The sequence below is a fragment of the Scardinius erythrophthalmus genome, assembly GCF_964197995.2.
Source record: "Scardinius erythrophthalmus genome assembly, chromosome: 14".
NCBI lineage: Eukaryota > Metazoa > Chordata > Actinopteri > Cypriniformes > Leuciscidae > Scardinius > Scardinius erythrophthalmus.
The window spans coordinates 15783863-15806512 of NC_138234.1; the positions used below are offsets into that span (position 1 = coordinate 15783863).

The 22650-nt window shown below is 37.4% G+C and overlaps 1 protein-coding gene and 2 long non-coding RNA genes across 3 annotated transcripts; 2 read left to right on the forward strand and 1 right to left on the reverse strand.

Annotated features, from left to right (window-relative positions):
- Positions 1-1294: 1294 nt before the first annotated feature.
- LOC308702580 lies at positions 1295-5696 on the forward strand. Its single transcript, XR_014031625.1, has 4 exons — positions 1295-2156; positions 2293-2484; positions 4061-4174; positions 4928-5696. It is a non-coding gene; the product is annotated as an uncharacterized lncRNA (long non-coding RNA).
- An 818-nt stretch (positions 5697-6514) lies between these two features.
- On the reverse strand, positions 6515-12992 carry LOC308702578. Its single transcript, XR_014031623.1, has 4 exons — positions 12663-12992; positions 7783-7914; positions 7525-7583; positions 6515-7415 (listed from the first exon to the last, which is right to left on the reverse strand). It is a non-coding gene; the product is annotated as an uncharacterized lncRNA (long non-coding RNA).
- A 2286-nt stretch (positions 12993-15278) lies between these two features.
- On the forward strand, positions 15279-19624 carry LOC308702568 (uncharacterized protein). Its single transcript, XM_081385527.1, has 5 exons — positions 15279-15424; positions 15735-16055; positions 16204-16257; positions 17938-18240; positions 18369-19624. Exons 1-5 carry the CDS (start codon positions 15382-15384, stop codon positions 18530-18532), a joined length of 885 nt encoding a protein of 294 aa, XP_081241653.1. The 5' UTR covers positions 15279-15381; the 3' UTR covers positions 18533-19624.
- The last annotated feature ends 3026 nt before the right edge of the window (positions 19625-22650 follow it).

A 22650-nucleotide genomic window follows, 5' to 3' on the forward strand; every position in this document is an offset into this window, starting at 1 on the left:
CTGAAACGGAAGCGCTTGATATTTTCCATTTTTCGGTAAGAACTCACGGTAAGGAAGCAGGGCACATATAGGCTACTGTGAAGTCGACGCAAGCATATTGACCAATGCTTTTGAAACGAGACCATTGCATTTTAATGTAGCCTAATTTGAATGTGAATCCGCAACCTCTCATGTCCAAACGTTTGGACATGAGAGGTTGCGGATTCGCATTCAAATGTGAATCAACCCGCTACACTAACTGGCAGTAGGCTATAGTATGGCTACCATTTATACTATCATAATATATTTTGCCATAGTATTCATTTACTCCACAAGAAGGGTTAATTGCCCGCATCAAATTATTGGTGTAAATCATAATTTTATTGGATGATCTCAATAAAAGCGCAACACACAAAACATAGCCTACAGCTACAGCGGAGAGAAAATAAAAAGAGGAGTGACAGCAGTTGAATTTCGGGGCTGAGCTCCGTCGGGTTTGTCTTGACAAAGTCGGACCAACAACAAGATCTAAAAGCTGCCGAATTTGCTGCCGTGGCAGGCAAAATTTTGAATGGTAGATTCTTACATGAGCCAGGGGACTAAGGTTTTCACGGATGAAATAGTGCACATAGAAATGTCTCTGTGGACGGCGCCGTCTTTTATTTCAACCCGTTCAAAAGTTCGGGATCTTTATTGAAGCATACGTAAATTTATTATGATCGCAGAAGAGGTTTGACTTAAGATATTTAGAATAGGTCAAGGTCAAGCTTTATTAAGATCCCTTATAGGCATTTGGATGCAGCATAAATAGACAAAGCGACACATAGTACATCTTAAAAGTAATAATAATAAAAAATTATGAATTAAAACATACAAAAAGTACATTATATATATATATATATATATATATATATATATATATATATATATATATATATATATATATATATACACAGTAAAAAACGTTGGGTTATTTGTGTAACCCAACCGTTGGTGTATTCATGTTGGGTCATTATGTTGGGTTATATTAAAATTTGTTGGGTTATTTGTTTATGCCGTTGGGTTATTTTTAGCTATAACCTAACCGTTGGGTTAAATAACCTACGGTTTCCGCAGCGACAGTTCAAATTTTAACGGTCCAGTGACAGACAGTCAACACAGAAGCTGCTGCTGCATCTTCATTATAAAAGGTAAGTCATATCGTTTTTATATATGTATAACATTAAGTATTGTATACTGAGACGTTGAATATAATTACTCTAAAACTGAATTTTATATTTTAAAAAAACGAAGTTCCCCTTAGTCCGTTTTAATGATCTCCGGGAAGTGAGATCGATTGGAAATTAATCCTAGCTATCCCCGTTAGCTCGCTAGCAGAAATAAAAGTATTAATTAAAAATTATACTATTAAAACCATTTAGAGATGTACGTTACTACTACTGAGTTACCTTCTACAATATACTAACGTTAAGTAAGTAGGTCTAATTCTAGTCTGAAATCACTGTCTAGCATTATCTTACGCCTGTTTTACGGCGACGTTAACGTTCGTGATAGCAAATGTCTTAAAGGGACTTTAGTGATGGTCTGTCACAACTGTAGCAGTGCTCCAGACTGGTAGGCATAATGTACTTTTTTTCGTACAGGTGCGACTACAATTTTCACTAAATGCGGAACGAAAGAGCTTTACTCATTTGAACCGTAGTGCACGGACCATTTATCAGCTCGGCCACGCGGCGCGAGCTCAGACATCGGTCACACGACACCACAACAGCGCTGTGAGGTACAGTGAGAAGCATTTGATTTCGCTGAAATCTCCGCGATGAAAGAAAGATGAAAAAGTGCAGATATTCCTAACAAAATTGAAGTGGAAAACATGAGAAAAACTTTGCAACAAATAAACTATTAGTTCATGATTAGTTAAAGAAAGTTTGTTATGTTCTCCAATACACAGATTACCTTGATTTACTGTAGTAACAAGTTTTTAAGGACTAGTTTACTTTTTTGAAAATATTTCTTTTTTTTCTGATTCATTCTAACACAGGAAGCAGTAAATTAAAGTTTTACGCTGCTGGATGACAATGGTTCTCAACTTTGGTCCTGGACAGTGTACAATAGTACACATTTTGGATGTCTTCCTGATCTGGCACCTGTCTTTGAGTCCCTCTACTAACAAGCTGGTAAGTTGAATAATGATTAGAGAGACAAGATGTGCAGTGCTGGGGCTACTACAGATCCAGGTACAGATAATTACTTATGTTTTTTTTTTTCAGCTGTCTTCACTCATTTTAATACAGTATGTTTTAATTTCAATAGAGTCTGAGCTGTCTGATGACTGACAATGTTTGAGTGGCAAAAGAAAGCAAGAAGTCCTCACAGCCAAGTCGTGGAGTTCATGAGACACACACCACTTCAACAAACTGCAGTGCATGGAATTGATCCTCTGGAACAAAAACTATCGAAGAAATCATTAGAGAACATCCCAGACTTCACAATTTTCTTGGAATGGTGAGTTTAATGAAGTTAAGTACAGAGGGTATGCGCATGACGTAGTAGTGGGAAGTTCGGATAATTTTACTGACTTGGATCTTTAAATCTCGTTCATAAAAATGAACAAATCTTTTTTCAAGTCATTTCGTTCATTTCAGCAGAATGTATTTAAATGTTATGTCAATAGCCAAATTCCCCAAACACATCAAATGTTGATCACATTTAGAAAAAAATTGCAATGCAAGGAAGAGGCCAAATTATGAGAAACAGAAACAATTAAAGGTCCTGTTGAAAAATCCCATTTTTCAAACTTTAGTTAGTGTGTAATGTTGCTGTTAGAGCATAAATAATACCTGTAAAATGATAACGCTCAAAGTTCAATGCCAAGCGAGATATTTTATTTAACAGAAGTCCCCTTTCAAAGCCTACAGCGAACGGCCGGTTTGGACTACATGCCTCTTCTTCCTGCTTTAATGACGTCACTAGAACAGTTTTTTGACTAACCTCCGCCCACAGGAATACACAAAAAAGGGGGCGTGGTCTTGTTGCGCTCCCACGAAGAAGAGGAAGAGTTTGTATAGAGTGTGTTTGTCGCCATGTCGTCGAGACGCTGATATTTTCTTCCCGGAGTCAAATCACCTTTATTTGGCCTTCCCAGGGGCGCTGTACTTAGAGATCAATGAGATCGTCTATGTTCTCCGGGTCTGATTCCGGCTCAAATTGAATTGAAATTAAAGACATGTTTACAATAACACTGAGCGCATGCATCTCCACGTTATGGTAAGAAGGCGTGACCTTTCCGGGCAACGTGCGCTAAGCTGCTGTCGAATCACAACACAGGAACCGCTGGCACAATCAGAACTCGTTACGTATTTCTGAAGGAGGGACTTCATAGAACAAGGAAGTCATCAGCCCATTGTTAGGACAGTGAAAACAGCGCTATACAGATAAGGAAATTGTGTGAAAAATACTGTTTTTTTTTTTACACGCGCAACATGAACACATGTTATATGGCACACTGTAAACACAATCAAAACTTCAAAAACACAGGAAAAACGGGACCTTTAATTTAACTTTTGGGTCTTCAGGCTATGCAGTCTGTTAGTTTACCTCACCTCCCAATCTAAGCCGTTAAAACATTAGTAACTCATTTATGGTCCAGCGCTGTCATGTGACAAAAGAATGAAAGACTCAGAAGAATCAGACCCGAAGACTCGAGAGGTGAACTAATCCATTCTCTTTCCGGTACTGACAGCATAGCCTCTATGGGACTGACAGGAAGAACGAAATATGAATATCCATGATCACTGGATCTTTGGTAAGCTGTAAGGAACACTATATCGAGTCCAACCTTTAGTTTAAACTGATAATCATTTGTTTTACTCACGTTTTCGCAGTTTCCCCTATTAAATCCAGTCACGCAGCAGCTCTTTGGCGGCAAAGTGACGTCAGTGCATACCCTCTATAGGGAAGGGGTGTCTTATTTTGGAAAATTGTTTTGGCTGTGTCTAAGTGCATATGAAATTAGGTTGACACATGTGTGGTATAGTTGAAAACTGTATTTTTTCTTGGATTTTTTTCTTGTCTTTCAAAGATGATCCCGGAGAAATGGCCTGACATCCTGCCATCATCGCCATACCTCACAAATGGAAAAATGGTGTGTCCAACATATGCTAAAATGAAGTGCCGCTCAAATGACATTAAGCCTGTAAGTAAAAGCAACACTATCAAATCAACTTTGATAAATTACACTGCTCTTCAACTCATGTTTATCCACTTCTTCTTTTCTTCAATGATTCCGCTTGTTAATGGGATTGTTCATCCAAAAAAAGAAAATTCTGTCATGATTGCTCGCCCTCATGTCGTTCTAAACCTGTAATACTTTCGCTCATCTTCAGAACACAAAATAAAATCTTTTAGATGAAATCTGAGAGATTTCTGTCCCTCCATTGACAGTCTACACAACTACTGCTTTCAAGCCCCAGAAAGGTAGTAAAGACTTCATTAAAGTAGTCCAAGTGACTCCAGTGGTTTAATCTTAATTTTAAATTATGGTTAAGGGATAGAATATACTCATGTCGCTCCATAAAATTGTGGTTAAACCACTGGAGTAACATGTATTACCTTTATGATGTGTTTGCTACCTTTCTGGGATTAAAAGTGATAGTTGTGTAGCTGTCAATGGAGGGACAGAAATCTGTAAGACTCATCAAAAAGATCTTTATTTGTGTTCCGAAGATGAACAAAAGTCTTACAGGTTTGGAATGACAAGAGGGCGAGTAATTAATGACAGAATTTACATTTTTGGGTGAACTAATCCTTTAACGGCAGGTGTAATGACTAATTAGAGTGACCATAATTTAATTCAATACAGCACTGCTTTGATGTAACTTTTTTATAATTTTACACTGTTGATGTTGTCACAGTGCATGCCCAGCTGAACTTTATTTATTCTTTTAAGGTTGGAGACAAGTGAGAAACAGTGAGACAAGCCCGGATCCACATGGCTTGATGCTTAATTGGGGACGAAGAGAACTCACAAGTTTTTATCATATTCAGTGTGGAAGCAGTTGAACAGAAGACTTTATTTCAAGCAATGGATGTTTCAAAAATGTTTTACATCTATGACAAACTACTTCAAGACCTCTGCACCCGTTTTGGGAGTTTTTGTAGCATGCAAACTTTAATATATCTGGAGATATATCTGGAGGAGTTCCTGCCTCATTAAGAACTTTGATCATCATTATCATCATTAGGTCCAGTAGTCAACATATGTATTTGTAGTTTTATTATTTAAGGTATGTTTACAACAACACATCAATGCATTTAGTGTACAGTGAAGAACTTTTAATAAAGTTGTGATTAGGATTTATTGTTATTAATTTGTGTATTCTATCCATATTTGTATAGGTTATTGAATTAAATAGGTTATTCATGTGTATAGTTCTTAATTTAGTGTTCATTTTGAATTTTTGTGTGCTGTATGCTGTACAATTGTATGTATGCTATGTGTATTTTTGTGTAGGTTTTGAATGTGTACTGTTTGTACATATTTGCATAGGTTTTGAATTTATTATGTGTGTTGTATGTACACTTGTGCATTTTGAATTTATGTACACAATTATGTATATTTACATTAAATGCTAGACTCCCCAATATATAGTTTGTAATTGAAAAATATATTTGTTGAAACATATGTATTGTTTATACAAATAAACAATCTGTATTTGAAAACAATGTGTATTTTATTTATTAAAATAAGGTCATAAATAAAAAATAAATATTTAACACAACTGTTGGGTTATTTTAACCCAACTGGAGTTTAACCCAATGCATTGGGTTAAAATAACCCACAGTTGGGAAGGTGCTATACCAATCCACAGTTGGGTTATTCGTTGGGTTATTTTTAACCCAACATTTTTAAGTGAGTATATATCGAACTGTCAAGCTTCTGATCTTCCCACTGTTTGTGACTAATTTATTTAGTGCATTTTTATGTTTCACACTAAGATTTCCAAACCAGCAGCTAATGGAAAAGGACGGCACCATTTTCAGGGTGAAAATGAGAGAATCCAGAAGATTGGAGGAGGTAACAAAACAAAAACACTTTCAAAAAGCCTGTTGGTGCAGATGCTATTCAAAGATTCACATGTCAATTTTTGTAAACCAAATACTGATCCTGAAGAAGTTTGCATGACTTAATGAGAGAGCAACAGATATGTTTAATTCATTTATATTGAATCAGATTAATGCTTAATCACACCAATTGCAATCCTATTTGCTGAATCATCTGTTTTTTCAAACATGACTTTGTGTGTGTTGTGGAAATGATCTGAAATCAGTTTTATCTAACAGGACACACTGCTGTCCTTACTCTCTGTGTGCTGTAGAGTGCAGCATTTAACATCCTTTATATTATTATAGAAGATGACTTTATTCATACATATATAATTATATATATTTTATATTTTTTTAAATATACAAGACAAACAACAAGCAGAAACAACTAAAAACCTAAAAGTATTATTTAAAAAAGTGCCTTACAAAATTGAACACTGGTTTGGTTGAAACAACCTCAGCAGCTTTGATCTTGAGAGAGAAAATAAAAAACACAGTGAGTTAACATACTGACATCTGTCTCCGGGTGGTTGCTAGCAGACGAGGAAGGAACATATATACGATTCAGTTCAAAAGGTTTCTTATACAGATCCAACAGAAAGGCAAACGGATAGCAACACACTTAACATAGACGATACCGGACACTGAACTGAAACAGAACAGAACATTTATAAATACAGCTGTTAATGATGGTGACTGGTGATGAGTGCACAGCTGAATGTAATTAGTGTCCATGACAACAGAAGGCATGTGGATACAAAACATAAGGAGTCCAAACCAACGTGACAGTATGGGCAAGCTAATGCACATCATGAGTTCAAGAAAGCTTTTCATTTGGTGTTATTCAGTATATCTCAGTGCAAGGAGGGATACAATAATATCTTCTTTACAAGATCCCCCTTCCCCATATACTGTATATATTATACTACGCCGGAATGTTCACCACCTGAGACTGAGACTTCTCCTCCCATTTGAACCAGAGATGCTTGATTCCACTTCTCACGTCCTGCGCAGACGTCAACAGTGCAAATTAGTTGTATAGGTTGCCAGACTGAGGTCACATATGGGTTGAGATTTGTATGATGTGTTGATTGTGTGAGTAGGGTGTTTCACACAAGATCTGTAGTAGTACAACCTAGTAGTACAGTATATTGATGTGATTATTCGTATGACGAGGTTTGGGCCATATGCGAGTTCCCCGGATGAAAAAACAGAACAGGAGGGTTGCAGGAGATGGGTGTGAAATGTGGGAGACTCCGGGAAAAACGTTCTGACCATGTTGACAAGTTTGATCATCAGACTTCTTGGTGTTGTTGCTGAGGGGCTGTTTGCTAATGAAAAAGGAAGAGAGGCAAATGAGAAAAGATAAGTGTATACAATTATAAAAACATTGCAAGTGCCCCACAATGGAAAATAAGTTTAAATAAAATTTATACATACATTTGATTGTTCCAAAAACTTATAAAGCCACTTGATTCCGACTCCGGCTGGAACTGGACCTGTTTTACGATAATAAAAAAAGAAGAAAAAAATCATTATTTTAAATACCACCGCATAAAAATAATAATAATAAAAAAAAATGCTTGTAATACAACAATTCTGACAATTAGGAAAATATTTCAACATTTTTTTTTCATGATTTTTGTAGGGGAAAAAAGTTATTTTTCTTTTACCCTATTAGTCATAGGTAATACTTGCCTGCTTGATTTCGTCTTCTCTTCCTCCAACAACAGAACAGTAATATCCCTACTGTGAGTGCAGCCAGAACAAGGACTACATACATCGGCCATCGCGAGCGTTGAACTGGTGGACGACCTGGTGCAGTCACGGCTGGATAGATGGATACATATATTATTATGATAATATGTAGGCCTTTATTTCATATAAACTTAAAGGGGGGGTGAAATGCTATTTCATGCATACTGAGTTTTTTTACACTGTTAAAGAGTTGGATTCCCATGCTAAACATGGACAAAGTTTCAAAAATTAAATTGGACGTTTGAAGGAGTATTTCTGTTCCAAAAATGCTCCTTCCGGTTTGTCACAAGTTTCGGAAAGTTTTTTTCGAGTATGGGCATGTGTGACGTCAGATGTAGCGGAATTTCCTTATACAGGTCGTAAGGGCACTTCTCCGGAAGAACCGTGGGCGCGCGCGCAACCATAGACCAGAGCGAGAGAGCGAAAGCAGTACGCCCATCAAAGCGCTATGCTCGGCTTTAGGGAAGTCAATGTCACCAAAGAAGTGGGTTTTTGGTTGCCAAGGCAAGACAACCCTGCACAGATTCCCAAAGAACCCAGCGTTAAGGGACCAGTGGATGCAGTTTGTTTTTCTAGAGCATCAACGGAGGTTGTGCAAGACTGTTTGTTGTTCCCTGCATTTCGACGATGATTGTTTTATAAACAAAGCCCAGATCGACGGATTTGCAGATCGTCTAATGCTTAAGGATGGAGCAGTCCCAACGATAAGGGTTTGCGGTCGTGCGTTGAAACCGCAGGCGGTGAGTAAAACTGCTTCAAATGTCTCTGTGTGTTGTTAGCTCGGCGCGTTAGCACAGCTTTAGCTCCGCCCACACGGCCCGCCTTCAGCCGCTCGTTTTTTTCCGGAAAGACTCGGTACAGCCTATCTTTCTTTTATAAATATAATAAAACTAAAGACTTTTTTGGAGATATGAAGGATGCAATACTACTCTATTCACCTTATTTTCGAACGCGGAAGTAAATATGGGTCCAGTTTCCGGTTTTTGTGCGGCACTTCCGTTTCCTCGCTTCTCTGGGCTAACTAATGATATCGATTGCGAAGGATTATGCAGAGTTGACAGAAAAATGTTACACATGCCTTAGCAGATGAATACAACAAAGAACTAAAGCCCCGCCTCACCCAGGTCGGGTACCGGACCTAGTTGAAAACACTCATGCATCTAGCTGGCAGATTGCCAAAACTTCGCCGGCGCCTTCAGCACCACCCTAAACACGGTCGAGCCAACGCTGGACTAAGTTAATATATCTATGGAGATAGGCTATTTTGTCATGTCAAATGTATTAATAATGTCATCAGAATGCAACCAAAGCACATGATAGCAATAAGTAGATGGCTATAAATAATTATAAATCATACAAAATAAATGCCATGATCATGATCATGCCATGATGACTAGATTTTATACAGGGGTTACTATAATGATTTTGTTTCTCCTTGGAGTTTTTATTCAGACTTCGTAGCCCAGCCACTTTTTTGGTATCGGGTGGTCTTCTGTAGGTCTTGTGTTCACGAAATGAAAAGAACAAACATATGGTCGTTTCTTCAAATGGGCTGCGTGGAGTGTCCGTTATTTCGGCTCCCATGTTAACAGGTTATTTAGAGCTTGCACACTGCCTGCGTGACGCGCGTCTCAGGGAAAACGCGTGCATGCTAGAAATAGAATTGACGCCTATTTTACACGCGACATGCAAGCGTTTTGGAAGCGTTTCCAGGCAAAATAGAATAGGAAAATATGTTTGTATGTCATTTTGATATGAATACATATTAATAAATGACATTTTGATGTTTGAATTTAGGTTTTGACATAAATGCAGATATAAATGTAAAAAAAAAAATATTATCGATTTTCAAATATTGCATCTGTCAATACAGAACGAAATATTCTGTAGCCTATTTTGCCGTCAATACTGCCGACGTTGTCTTTGCTGCTATATATTTATGTTTAACATTAAGTGCCTTCCAACTCTCTCCCCATATGTCGAATATATCACCAATAAGGGTTATCATGTCACCTAGCAGCAGCAACGCCACGCAACAGAAACGCCACGCAGCCAGTGTGTCGCCGGTCGTAGGGCGCCTGATTATTAAAATGTCAATGATTTCGATGATTAAAACAGTCCTGCTCCAAGTAAATCTTTCTTTTGTGCCAGTTATTATGACAACCTCTAACGGCACAAACAATCCCGGTCTTCCTCGAAGCCATAACGATGAGTTAGTTGTTACGAACAACGCTCGCCAGTGACCGGAAGTGCCTGACCGGAAGTCTCGCACAAAATACCGTCAACTAGCTGCGTCCGTATTTCCGTTAAAAATAAGGTGAATAGGTACTCAAGATAAACAGGAGATTGAGTGAAAATGAGCATTTCACCCCCCCTTTAATTCAAAAGACTCTTTTAAGCAGGGCCGGCTCTAGCCCTTTGGTTGCCCTAGGCAAGATTGAGTTTTTGCGCCCCCCCCCCCCCCCCCCCATCCCCCCCGCTCTTTATAAGAAAATAAGAAATAAGAAAATTGATAAGTGTCAAGCCTTTATTTGTTATAATTTTGATGATTATGGCTTACAGCTTATGAAAACCCCAAATTCAAAATCACAGAAAATTAGAATTGATATGAATTTATATGTCATAAGCTGTAAGCCATAACAAAGTCTTGAAATATCTCACTTTGCATGTAATGAGTCTATATAATATATTAGTTTCACCTTATAAGTTGAATAATTGAAATAAATGAACTTTTGCAATATTCTAATTTTTCGAGTTTCACCTGTAGTCACTCCAACACTTCAACAAGCAAAATATTACTTAATGATACACTCTAATAAATTGCACATACAAAAATGCTACAAAGAATGTTCATTGATGAACAAACAAAAATGCTCTAATAGTCACTCCAACACTTCAACAAGCAAATTATGACTTGAAGAATCAACTGTAAATTGTTTATACACAAATTCTACAAAGAATGTTCAAGGATATTTACCAAATTGGATTAATTTAAGCAAATTATGACCATTAAACTGGTTTAACTATACCTTCTACAAACAAATGTGCTTTTATGGATCATGTATGTACCACTACAAAATTAAAATATTTAAGTTCTTTTAGTTCTATCTCAAATAATAAAATATTAACAGTTGTTTCTGCCATTTCTATTCACCTTCAAAGTAACTATAGCTAGCAAACTATAGCTTAGTGACAGCAATGAAACGTCCAATATTAGGTGATGTAGGCTACAATACTAAGCAAATTTATTTCATTGGACACCTTAATAGCTAAGATGAGAAGACTTACTCTATACTGAGCTTTATTTTTTATATTCTTCCTTTCTCCGTTTTCGTCCCTGTGCACCAGAGGTTTAGACCGCTTCATTTTCGATCAACGCGCCAGCAGCTGAGCACTTCCCTAACGTAACGTAACGCAACCCTCCCGCCCCCCGCCAATCCAGAAATGGTCGACAAAAATCATAAATTCAATCTAATAATCAGGTTGACAAGTAATTAAACGTGTGGTTGAGGGGGCGCCCTTTGATCATGTTTAATAAAAATGTTTTATTTCGCGTTTCGTTCTAATTTTATGATTAATATGGGAAGTAGAAAGGGCGACACTAGAGTGCGTCCGCGCCCCCAACACATTTGTCGCCCTAGGCAACCGCCTAGTTCGCCTATAGCAGTCGCCGGCCCTGCTTTTAAGACCCAATTAATAGTCAAAATAGAGTTTTGTGGCATTTTGGATCACAACAAAATGCTAATTCTGTCATCATTTACTCTGCCTTATGTCATTCCAAACCTGTATGACTTTTGTTCTGTGGAACATAAAAGAAGACATTTAATTTTTTTTATCCATACAATGTGCATGTTCCACATAAGAAAGAGAGTCATACAGGTTTGGAACGACATGGGGGTCAGTAAGGCCGTGTGTCCACCAAAGCGTTTTTACTCGCGGCTGGCGTGTTTTTTCAATTGTTTTCAATGGGAGCGCCGCGTTTTTAAAACGCCATGAGCGTAACGAGGCGCTGAGCGTCTTTTTCACGCTGAAGCGCTGAGCGTTCGGCGTTTTTTACTGGTCGCCGAGAGTTGAAGAATGTTCAACTTTTGGTAAAACGCAGCGCTCATCACTGTCACTTTTTACCCAACCGTCCAATCACAGTGGAGGAGGGGCGGGACTAATACCACACCGACCAACCGCGTCCGCCACATGATTCTGCTTGTACAACATCAACAGATGACAACAACAAGCATAATAACGGAACAAAATCAAGAGCCAGATAAAATACATTACATTTTAATATAGAATCAACACAGAAACAAAATATGTGTGAAATGAGATACTAGTAAGACTTTCGCGGATATTCCGTATCATAACAAGCAAAGTGTCTCGGTCTCAACCGTCTCAACTGAAAAAACGCTGCGCTGCCAAAACGCTCTCAAGCGCCCACAGCTGAGCGTTTTTAGCAGAGCGCCTAGCGTTTTCAGCTGGCTAATAACGCTTTGGTGGACACACGGCCTAAATGATGACAGAATTTACATTGTTTGAGTGAACTACACCTTTATTTACTGAATGCATTTTATATGCATTTAAAATGTAGAATCTTTCTCTTCTGGGAATATCAGCCTATAAATATTGATTATTGCAATAAGGGGCTCAAATTTCTGAATTGCTATATTTGCAAAAACATATCCCTCTAATATCAAGCAACATACATGGCTGCAAACTAAACTTACATGGTTTTAAAAAATGAAGCATATTAATGAGTCTGAATGTGTCTTGTCAACATTTTGAATAATCATTGGCCTAATATGAATATATTGAAATTATCTACTCACCCTCAACAGAAACATTGAAAGTCTTATTTATGGTGTTATCGACACCATCGAACGTCAGTCGATAAAGTCCAGAGTCTGTGGTTCTGATGTTCTTGATGGTGAGAGATCCAGTCTGATGGTCAAACTGCAGTCGGTCCTTGAATATTTCATTACATCTACCATCATATATATTGGTGCTGAACAGCTGAACTTTAGCCCAGCAACTCTCATTAGGTCCAAATTTCCACAGTATTTTATCCGTGGGGTGTTTTAAAGTAACACCAGTATTTAGAGGGACAGATTCTCCCTCAGTCGCTGATACTGACTCCACTCCATCCGCCTCGACAGCAAACACACCTGGAAAAACATTCAAGACAAGTGTCTCAGTCACTCAATTTAATCACAACATCAACAGATACAATTTATCTTAAAATAATTATTCTTCCCATTCTCCAGAAAGTATTTCATAAATATGCCATTTGCAAACACCAGGGTAACTTATCCTCAACTAGACTCAAAGATCACACATAGGCTGCAACATCCCTCCACAATACCCTTCCAGTGACAGTGGAAACCTTGATGCTTCACACAAACACCTTCCTCTTTGAAGAACAATGTTCTCCATTATAAGGGCAGTGAAACTCAAAGCAGTTCTGTTCTTTAAAAGGACAATACCATTATCATGCCATTTATGTATTATCAGTAGCGTACCGTGGGGTTTCAGTCAGGGCCTTCAGTAACGATCTAACCCCCCCCCCAAAAAAAATACAATCATGCACTGTATGCACTGCGTAACATCAACGACGAGACAGCTGATCTTCAACCTCAGCGCACACGCACACCACTGTACATTATAAAAGCTGAGCTGAAACATCTCGCGCACGGATGTAAGTTAGTAATACAAATAAATAAAACATCTCCGGTTAACTAGCAGGACATTAATTTTCGTTAGTTGAATAAGATGCATTCTAGCGCTGAAATGTGTTGTTCAAGCTGAGTGCTCGTTGCCGCTGTTATCAGTGGCGCGGATACAGTGTTCTCTTGTGGCTCGCGCACAGTTTTCACTCAGATGCGCGCTTCAATCTATCGCCGTTGCGGAGACTTTCTATTCGTTGAAATCTTACAAAACAAAATGCACACAAACGCCTTGCTTGATATACAACCACTGATGAACATATTCGGTAAAATAAAAATAAAAAACTATACGAGTGAGGATTCGAACCCAGAACCTCTGACACGCTTGGCTAAAGTTCTACCACTGGGCCATCATTGAACACAAAAGTTGTATAGTTATCAATGGATTTATTCACGTGGAAATTCTCGGTACTAACAAAATTGGTAGATCTAGAATGACAAATGTACCCAAAATGACCCAATGTACTAATGAAATTTATTTCTGGACATCGTAATGTTATTTTTCCTGAAAATTGTTATTGTACATAAACATGTATTGTATCTGCCCACCCATGTTGATGACATCAGCGCGGGCTAGCCGTCGACACATTGCTGGGCCTCTGGGGCGTTCTGTCATACGCATCACAATTTGATTGGCTGATAAAACACGTCAGTCAAAGTTATGATCAATTGGAAAACGGCAGCTTCAACGGAAGGCTAGCTATACTTCTAGTGCTGGTCCACGGCGTTTAGATGACATATATAAAATCCAGCTCAGACTCACAAAAAAATAACCATATTCTTTCTGGAAATATAATTGTAACGTATTGATAGACAGTAATTGAATTTAGACATGTTCAGACACACATTAATTTAATTTTAGAAAAAAAAAATTCTATTTCGACAGGGCCAGCAGAGAAGGCCCTGCTGGCTCTGACGGCACACCACTGTGTATTATGCACAAAGAAATACATGTTATTACAAGCCTGTTACCCCATGTAGCCAATAGAGGGCAGCAATTACACTTTAATTTTACATCAAATCTTTGTATTATATTTAAATGGATTATTAAAGCCAAAATTGACCAATGCTTAAACTTTCATATCAAGTCTGGTACCGGTTTGATTTTCTTTCTTAATAGTAAGTCACTCCAGGGGATTACCCTCATAATGTGCTAAAATGCACTTTTACTAACTCTAAATAAATCTACTAAATCTACTTTAAATGCAATAGGTTAGGTAGGAGACATGCATACATGAAACTGTCCAATCCATAGGAATCAATGGATTATTATTGCGACAAAAGTAAGAGAACTATGACAATTGTTCAATGGAAAAATGTGTCGGTCACATGTGGAAAGAAAGCAGGAAAGTGTCTAAACCACAGCAGTGGGCGATGCTTTGCTTTACACTCTCTCAAGCACAGATAGACCTTTAACAGCCACCCTCATTCAGGCCTTTTTTTTTCCTTTTTTTTTTTTTTTCCTTTCAGTTCTGTCGTGCATATGCCCACACAGAATCTGTTCCTGCAAAACTTCTCAGAGATCTCTGCAGATTTTATTCTAATAAATATTAGGGATCATTTGAACATGCTTTCAAATATCCCTAAGAGTGTATTAGCTTGATGTGACTTGTTTTAATCAGCACAGAAAATATAATAAAAAGTCATCTGTGTCTACGGATGTGCAGTGTGTGTATCACCAACATAACACCACAAAACCACAGGACTGAGAAAGTAACACCCACTGGACGGTCGCAGTAATGAGAGTCATTGGCTGAACCGGCTCTTCCTTATCCACTAAACTTTACAGAGACTCAACTAAAGTGATACTAGTCAGTCTAATACAATGCCCATGTGGACTGTCTTCTTGTTTTTCATCTGTGTCCATGGTGAGTTATTTAAGATTACATTTATCATTAGTTATTTTGCCTCTGTTAAGAGTTTTATCCTGATGAAAGTCACTCTGCTAACGCTAAATCATCAGTATTGTTACGGTAAAAGAGGAAATACCTGTGAACATGAAGCATAAACTGATCATTGATCATTTATTTATAAATGGCACACATAGGAGCTAAGTGGAAACAAAATGAAACTATATCCTGTTGCTGAAAACTTCCTTTGTGGTTCTTTTGAAAGACAATTAAACAATTCATTTTAACTGCAGTTTCTAACCAACAACCTCATTTGAATGTGTTCCAGATGCTCAGACAGATGAAATGATTTCAGTATCAGTGATGGAGGGAGATTCAATCACTCTGAACACTGGTGTTACTGAAACACTTAGATCTGATTATATTCTTTGGCGTTTTGGACCTTCAGAGTCTCGTATTGCTGACATTAATGATCAGGTCATCACTATATATGACCAAAGCGCGAGATTTAAAGACAGACTGCAGCTTGACAGTCAAACGGGATCTCTCACCATAAAGAACATCAGAACCGGAAACTCTGGACTTTATAAACTAACTGTTCTCAGCCAACGAGGGGTTTCACACAAAACATTCACAGTTACTGTATCTGGTAAGTTTTTTGTTTTATTTATCTTTCAGAGGGGAACTATTCTGGAAATGTGATGCAGTTTGTTCACTCACTTATCAATGTTTAATGTGGTTTTACAATTTGGTGGTTCCTTCATCTTCTTTTTGCTTGTTTTCTTTTTGGTATAAAGCACCTGTTTCAACACCTGTCCTTCAGACAATCCCACAAGTTAGCCATTATCCAGGTGAGTCTCATAGCATTATAGCATGAAGATTATTTATTTTAAGCTCACTGTGTTAAATATCTTTTAATTAAAACGAATAACTGCTGTTTTAATATACAATTAAAGCAAAAGTAAGCAGAGCCAACAATTTGACAAAAAAATAGCAGGTTACTACTAGAGCACTGAGCAGCCGTAACAGCAAATACCTGCTAGTTGAAATCATGGTAGTTTAATTGTATTAATAGCAAGTAGCATGCAGACTGCTTCTACAAACATTTGTGATAGAATGGGTCGCTCTCAGGAGCTCAGTGAATTTAAGCCTGGTACTGTGATAGGTTTCCACCTGTGCAATAAGTCGTGAAATTTCCTCACTTCTAAATATTCCGCGGTCAACTGTTAGCGGTATTATAACTAAGTGGAAGCAATTGGGAACAACAGCAACTCAGCCTAAGTGGTAGGCCACGTAACATCACAGAGCGATGTCAGTGCATGCTGAAGTGCGCAGAAGTAGACAACTTTCGGCAGAGTCAATAGATCTCCAATCTTTGTGTGGCCTTCAGATTAGCTCAAGAACAGTGCATAGAGAGCTTCATGGAATGGGTTTCCATGGCCGAGCAGCTGCATCCAAGCCTTACACCACCAAGTGCAATGCAAAGCGTCAGATTCAGTGGTGTAAAGCACGCCTGCACTGTACTCTAGAGGAGTAATGAGTCTGGGTTTGGCGGTTCCCAGGAGAATGGGACTTGCCTGACTGCACTGTGTTAAGTCAAGTGTAAAGTTTGGTGGAGGGGGGATTATGGTGTGGGGTTGTTTTTTAGGGGTTGGGTTTGACCCCTTAGTTCCAGTGAAAGGAACTCTAAATGCTTCAGGATACCAAGACATTTTGGACAATTTCATATTATTAATTCCATGGGAATGGAATGTCATTAAAGTTCATGTGCATGTAAAGGCAGACATCCCAAAACTTTTGCCAATATAGTGTATAACGACATGTTCAGTTCACCTAGTTTTGTCATGGCTATGACATATTAAGTCGTAGGAATGTGATTATGGGTGCTTCTCAAACAGTAGGCTGTGTCCTACCCTCTATCCCAATGTCCATTTCCATCCTAAATAGTATGTGAGATTAAAAGAAGTGTGTCCCAAAGCATAGTATGTTGAAAAGAGTATGTCAAAAGGCCCTGGATGGTCTACTATTTCCGGTCTTTTTTCAAAGCGTGGATCCGTGCTCACTATAACAGCTAATATTGGCCACAACCCAATGCGCTTTGGAGGAGGATTCAGTTCAGAACTACAAAAAAAAACTCCAAACATGACGAATGTGAGCGACCGACGGTTAAAGCCACTGGCATGAACCGGAAGGAGTGACCAACTTTACTTCAGTACTGTGACAATCTTCCTCCAAGTCTACACGTTCGTGATGTAACGCCGCTTTGATTGTTGGGTAGAAGCTTGCAGCGGAGCTCGCGGGATTGTAGGCTTGGCAGAAGTGCACATTGAGGGCACATAGAGGGTTTCTATAAAGTAAAACTGGAAATTTCTCAGGATTTAAACAATGTTGGAAACATTTGGGATAATGACATACGTCAACAAAATATATAATCTAAAAATCTTACATATTGTGCCTTTAATGTTATCTGCATGAAAATTAATCTGAAACAACAATGTGAACTTTTATCAATCTTCCTTTCATTTTTCCAGCTGATCTGCCCATTCCTGTCATAACCAGTGATTCTTCACAGTGTTCATCATCATCATCATCATCATCAGAGTCCAGATGTTCACTGGTGTGTTCAGTGTTGAATGTGAGTGATGTGACTCTCTCCTGGTACAAAGGAATCAGTGTATTGTCCAGCATCAGTGTGTCTGATCTCAGCATCAGTCTCTCTCTACCTCTGGAGGTGGAATATCAGGATAACAACACTTACAGCTGTGTGATCAACAATCCCATCAGAAACCAGACCACACATCTGGACATCAGTGAACTCTGTCACACATGTGAAGGTAAGTGAGGTGTTGCCATATTTATGATAAACAAGTACATCATTGCCTTTACTTTAATGGCTGAGTGCAATAGTCAACGCTTATTGAAAAGCACAATGTGCACAATGTTTTATTTTATTTTAATTTAGACTCTGTCCAGTGTTGTGGTTTCACTGAAGCTGTGATCCGATTGGTCATCTCTGCTCTGGTGGGCGTGGCTACTGTTGCTGTGCTGGTTTATGACATCAGATCTACTAAAATTAATCAGGAAAGGAGAGCACATGGACATCAGTCCCTCACGGATACAATATAGTTGTTGAACAACAGTCTCATTACCCTCAAATACAATTGGCCCTGACATAATGGTTAATTTGGGAAGATATATTAACTAAACAATATCCACAGTATCAGATCATCACTTTTTACTTCAGTAACATCAGTAGAATGACAGAATCTCCCTCCATCACTGAAACTAAAAGTGCATGCACTACTATGCAAGTCGATATTCTGAATATATATTTGTAAAAGCTTTATAGACCGATAGGTTGAGAGTGACTCTTAAAGGACCAGTACCACATCCTCTTGTACCTCTGTTTGAAGACTTTATCTTCCAGAATCTGGCAGTAAGTCCATCTCCTACCCGGACCCATTTCAGGATCCCTTAGCAACATTACAAACCTAATTCTTCACCTTAATCTTTTGCAGTTCATATCTTTGTGTGTGTTTGTGTATGTGTGACCCTGCTGCTCCAATGAGCATCTTGTACAATGGCCATGCTTTATTTTTGAAATTTCTATATTCCATCCTTCTCATGGAAATGTAATAATTTTTGAGTTTTCAGTGCGAGTTAAATCCCTTTTATGGCCCATTTTACCTGTAGGCTAAAAGTAAACCTGCTGCACATCTGAATAAAGGGTGTTTTTCACTTGAATCCCTAATTAACAATTATATACCATTTATATATAAAAGTAAGAGTAGTTAAGACTGATGTGGTTTAGAATTGGTAAAATGTTCTTGAAAGAAATATAATCAGAATATCGATTTGCATAATAATTGTGCGCAGACGGTATTCCCATTCCTGTCACAGCACATTCAGGACAAGTTCATAAACTAGTGCTAGACCTGCCTGTTGCAAATAACTCCTACTATCAAACCATATGCTTTATGATTATTTAAATTTACCACCACAACAACCAGACCACTGGAAGCCCGATGAGTGTCTCTTTATCTTCACTTTCTACTGCAATCCCTCTTGTTCACCACCAGAGGTCAGCACTGACACAATCTTTTTCTTTTCTTTTCGTACAGCTTGCCTGTTTTCTAGATTGTTTCTTTGCCCAATCCCTACTATTTGGACTATTCTTACAAAGGCTAATTTGTTAATCCCCACTAAAGTATTTGTATGAAGATCATTCTACCTTATCTGTGGCCCTAGTGCACAACAACACAACTTAAATAGCAAACATAAGTTAACAACACAAAGGAAACAAGCCAAAACACAACAGAAATGGTCCTATGTGTGCACACAAATATCCTCCTAAGACCTAAGCATAGACTTTTGACCGCAGAAGCGGACTTTTCTCAGTGGCTTTTCAGAAATACCAAATGTTTGAAGTTTTCATCATGACAACTCCCTCCCCTTGGTCTTTAAAAATGACTGACATTCAGAGCTGATCCTGACCTCCCTGGGGCCCTAAGCAAAAAAAATAATTTAAGGGGCCCTCCTACCTGACCCAGACTAAAGAAACAATAAGTAAAATTTACTTTTTTTTATTTCACATGCATATTTTTTAAGTTAATTTCACATATGGCATTAAGTATACGTTACTTAACTAGGTAAAAGTATTTTAACTTTGCTAGTAAAAGGTTGGGTAGTAGGCTATACATTTAGTTGAAATTTCCTTTGCATTACATTTCACTCAAACAATATAATATTAAATTATACCACACATTTATGGTATGTGCTTTACTTGGGAAATCCATGTACTTTATACTACAGATATTTTGCGAGACACCATATAAACACGTCAGGTGTTAAGCATAATGTGAATGCAGAGACCTCAATACTTGTAGACAATACACAATGCCAATAACATTTGATAGAAAATTAACTCCAAATGTCACAAAATGGCAAGTTACTAATCCTGACAACAAAAGCAATGGTAAAACTGTATATACAGCTGGAAAACAGTGAAGAATTAACCTTATTAATTAATCAGCAGTGCATGATTGGAACCCCAATATCAGAATTTGTATTTTATTACGTAGATATTTACGCTTTTGTTTACTTTCTGTGTAATAATATTATAAAGGTAATATAATAAAGGTAATTCCTGATATCAGAAATAGACAGTGTTACTAGTAAAATATTAAGTATTCACACTTCAAATAGAACAAATTGAATTCTTGAAATCACATATGCATCCTGTGCTGTGAATGAATAAAACTAGCTAAAATTGCCACAGCATGTCACTGTGTTTTAAATGATAACAGCAATACTTAATACTTGAAGGTTATTATTTACTGAGGGATGTGCATCCATATTGACCAGTATGTTCAGTCGATCAACATCTTAATTGCAATATAGACTATAAAGCCAATACATTGTTTTCCATCTGGCATTATTGCAGAGTTGTAACTTAACCTTGACTTGGAGAGTAGATGATCATTGTCTTGTTTTTAAAAGTATGTGTGAGGATTGTCATCCCGCTATGGATGTTTATTTTGGAAAGTGCGCATTTCATTTCGTGCACGCGCATATGAACGCACGTTAACACGCGACGCTGTTATCTTTTCCCAGCTGCAGTTTATAAACAAGCAAACTCAGTCTACCTGATTGCTGTTCCCACAATTCACTCGCATAGTGTTTTTTTTTCCTCTTTCTTCGTGACCAGAAGGATAGTTCCGCTTCATTTTCTCATTTCTCAACGATGTTGTCAACTTTGAATGACGCGCTTTGACACGAGGGGGAGGCGGGGCCTTGAGTAATTTGCGGGGCCCTACGCAGCTTGCGTAGTGTGCGTATAGGGCGGATCGGCTCTGCTGACATTGATTGAATGATCAAATTTAGCACTGGAAATATGTTTATATTTTGTAATTATGATTCAAATGTGACAACTTAAAATTGTTTGTCATAAATCAACATCTCAGGAAAATGTTATCAAACTTTTTTTGGTTTTCAAATCAGAGTATGACTTTCTGTTCGATATATATATATATATATATATATATATATATATATATATATATATATATATATATATATATATATATATATATATATATATATAAAACAAAGTATATAAAAAAATCCCCATTTGTTTCTTATGCTCCAAACAAATGTTATTTATGTGATTTATTCTACCTTTAAATAGATAGAATAGATTGTATCAATACATAATAAATAAATAACAATTAAAGCACATTCTTCACATTCTTTCAACCTAAATTCAAAATAACTCATTTCATACATTACCCTCTAAATTCTGCTCAACATATCTCACATTGGGTGTGCCTGGTGTTTCTGCCAACCTCTTGTGAAATACACACACACAAAAAAAAACAACAACAACAACAACAACAACACAACACAACACATGATACTTCATGCCACTAGATGTCCTTATTGCTCCATTTGGAGCAAATTAGCTGATCTGTGTCCTAAAGACAGTTTAATTAATCAGGTTTTATCTAAAACCTTCTCAAATATCCATTTAAAAATGCTGATTTTTAATACAGAATAAATTAAATGCTGCTGCATCTTAAAAAAAAAATGCTGTTATAGTTTCACCATTTATTTTACATTTGTGTGTGTTGGTGGGGTTGGGCTGGGGGTGTTCTGCATTGTAAATGTGTTCAAATCTAGCAACTTGATATTTGTGTGCAGTCTGCAATTGACTGATTGATTTTTATTTGAAAGAAAGAAGCGCTTCTCAAAGGTCATACAGTACAGGTCAAAAGTTTGGAAACATTACGTTTTTTTATATTTTTGAAAGAAGTCTCTAATGCTTATCAAGGCTGCGTTTATTTGATCAAAAATACAGGAAAAAAAAACAGTAATATTGTGAAATATTATTACAACTTAAAATAATAGTTTTCTATTTGAATATACTTTAAAAAATATTTTTTTCCTGTGATGCAAAGCTGAATTTTCAGCATCATTACTCCAGTCTTCAGTGTCACATGTGACATCCAGTCTATCACATGATCCTTTAGAAATCATTCTAATATTCTGATTTATTATGAGTGTTGGAAACAGTTCTGCTGCCTAATATATTTGATGAATAAAAGGTTAAAAAGAACTGCATTTATTCAAAATAAAAAAAATATTTTCTAATAATATAAAACTTCTTTACTATCACTTTTTATCAATTTAACACATCCTTGCTGAATAAAAGTATAGATTTATTTCAAAAAAAAAAAAAAAACGGA

Excerpts from the sequence above, each read along its gene's own strand:
- LOC308702568 (XM_081385527.1), top strand. The coding sequence starts at position 15,382 with ATGCCCATGTGGACTGTCTTCTTGTTTTTCATCTGTGTCCATG. Across the intron at positions 15,425-15,734 it reads GTTTTTCATCTGTGTCCATG|ATGCTCAGACAGATGAAATG; the intron begins GTGAGTTATTTA and ends AATGTGTTCCAG. Across the intron at positions 18,241-18,368 it reads ACTCTGTCACACATGTGAAG|ACTCTGTCCAGTGTTGTGGT; the intron begins GTAAGTGAGGTG and ends ATTTTAATTTAG.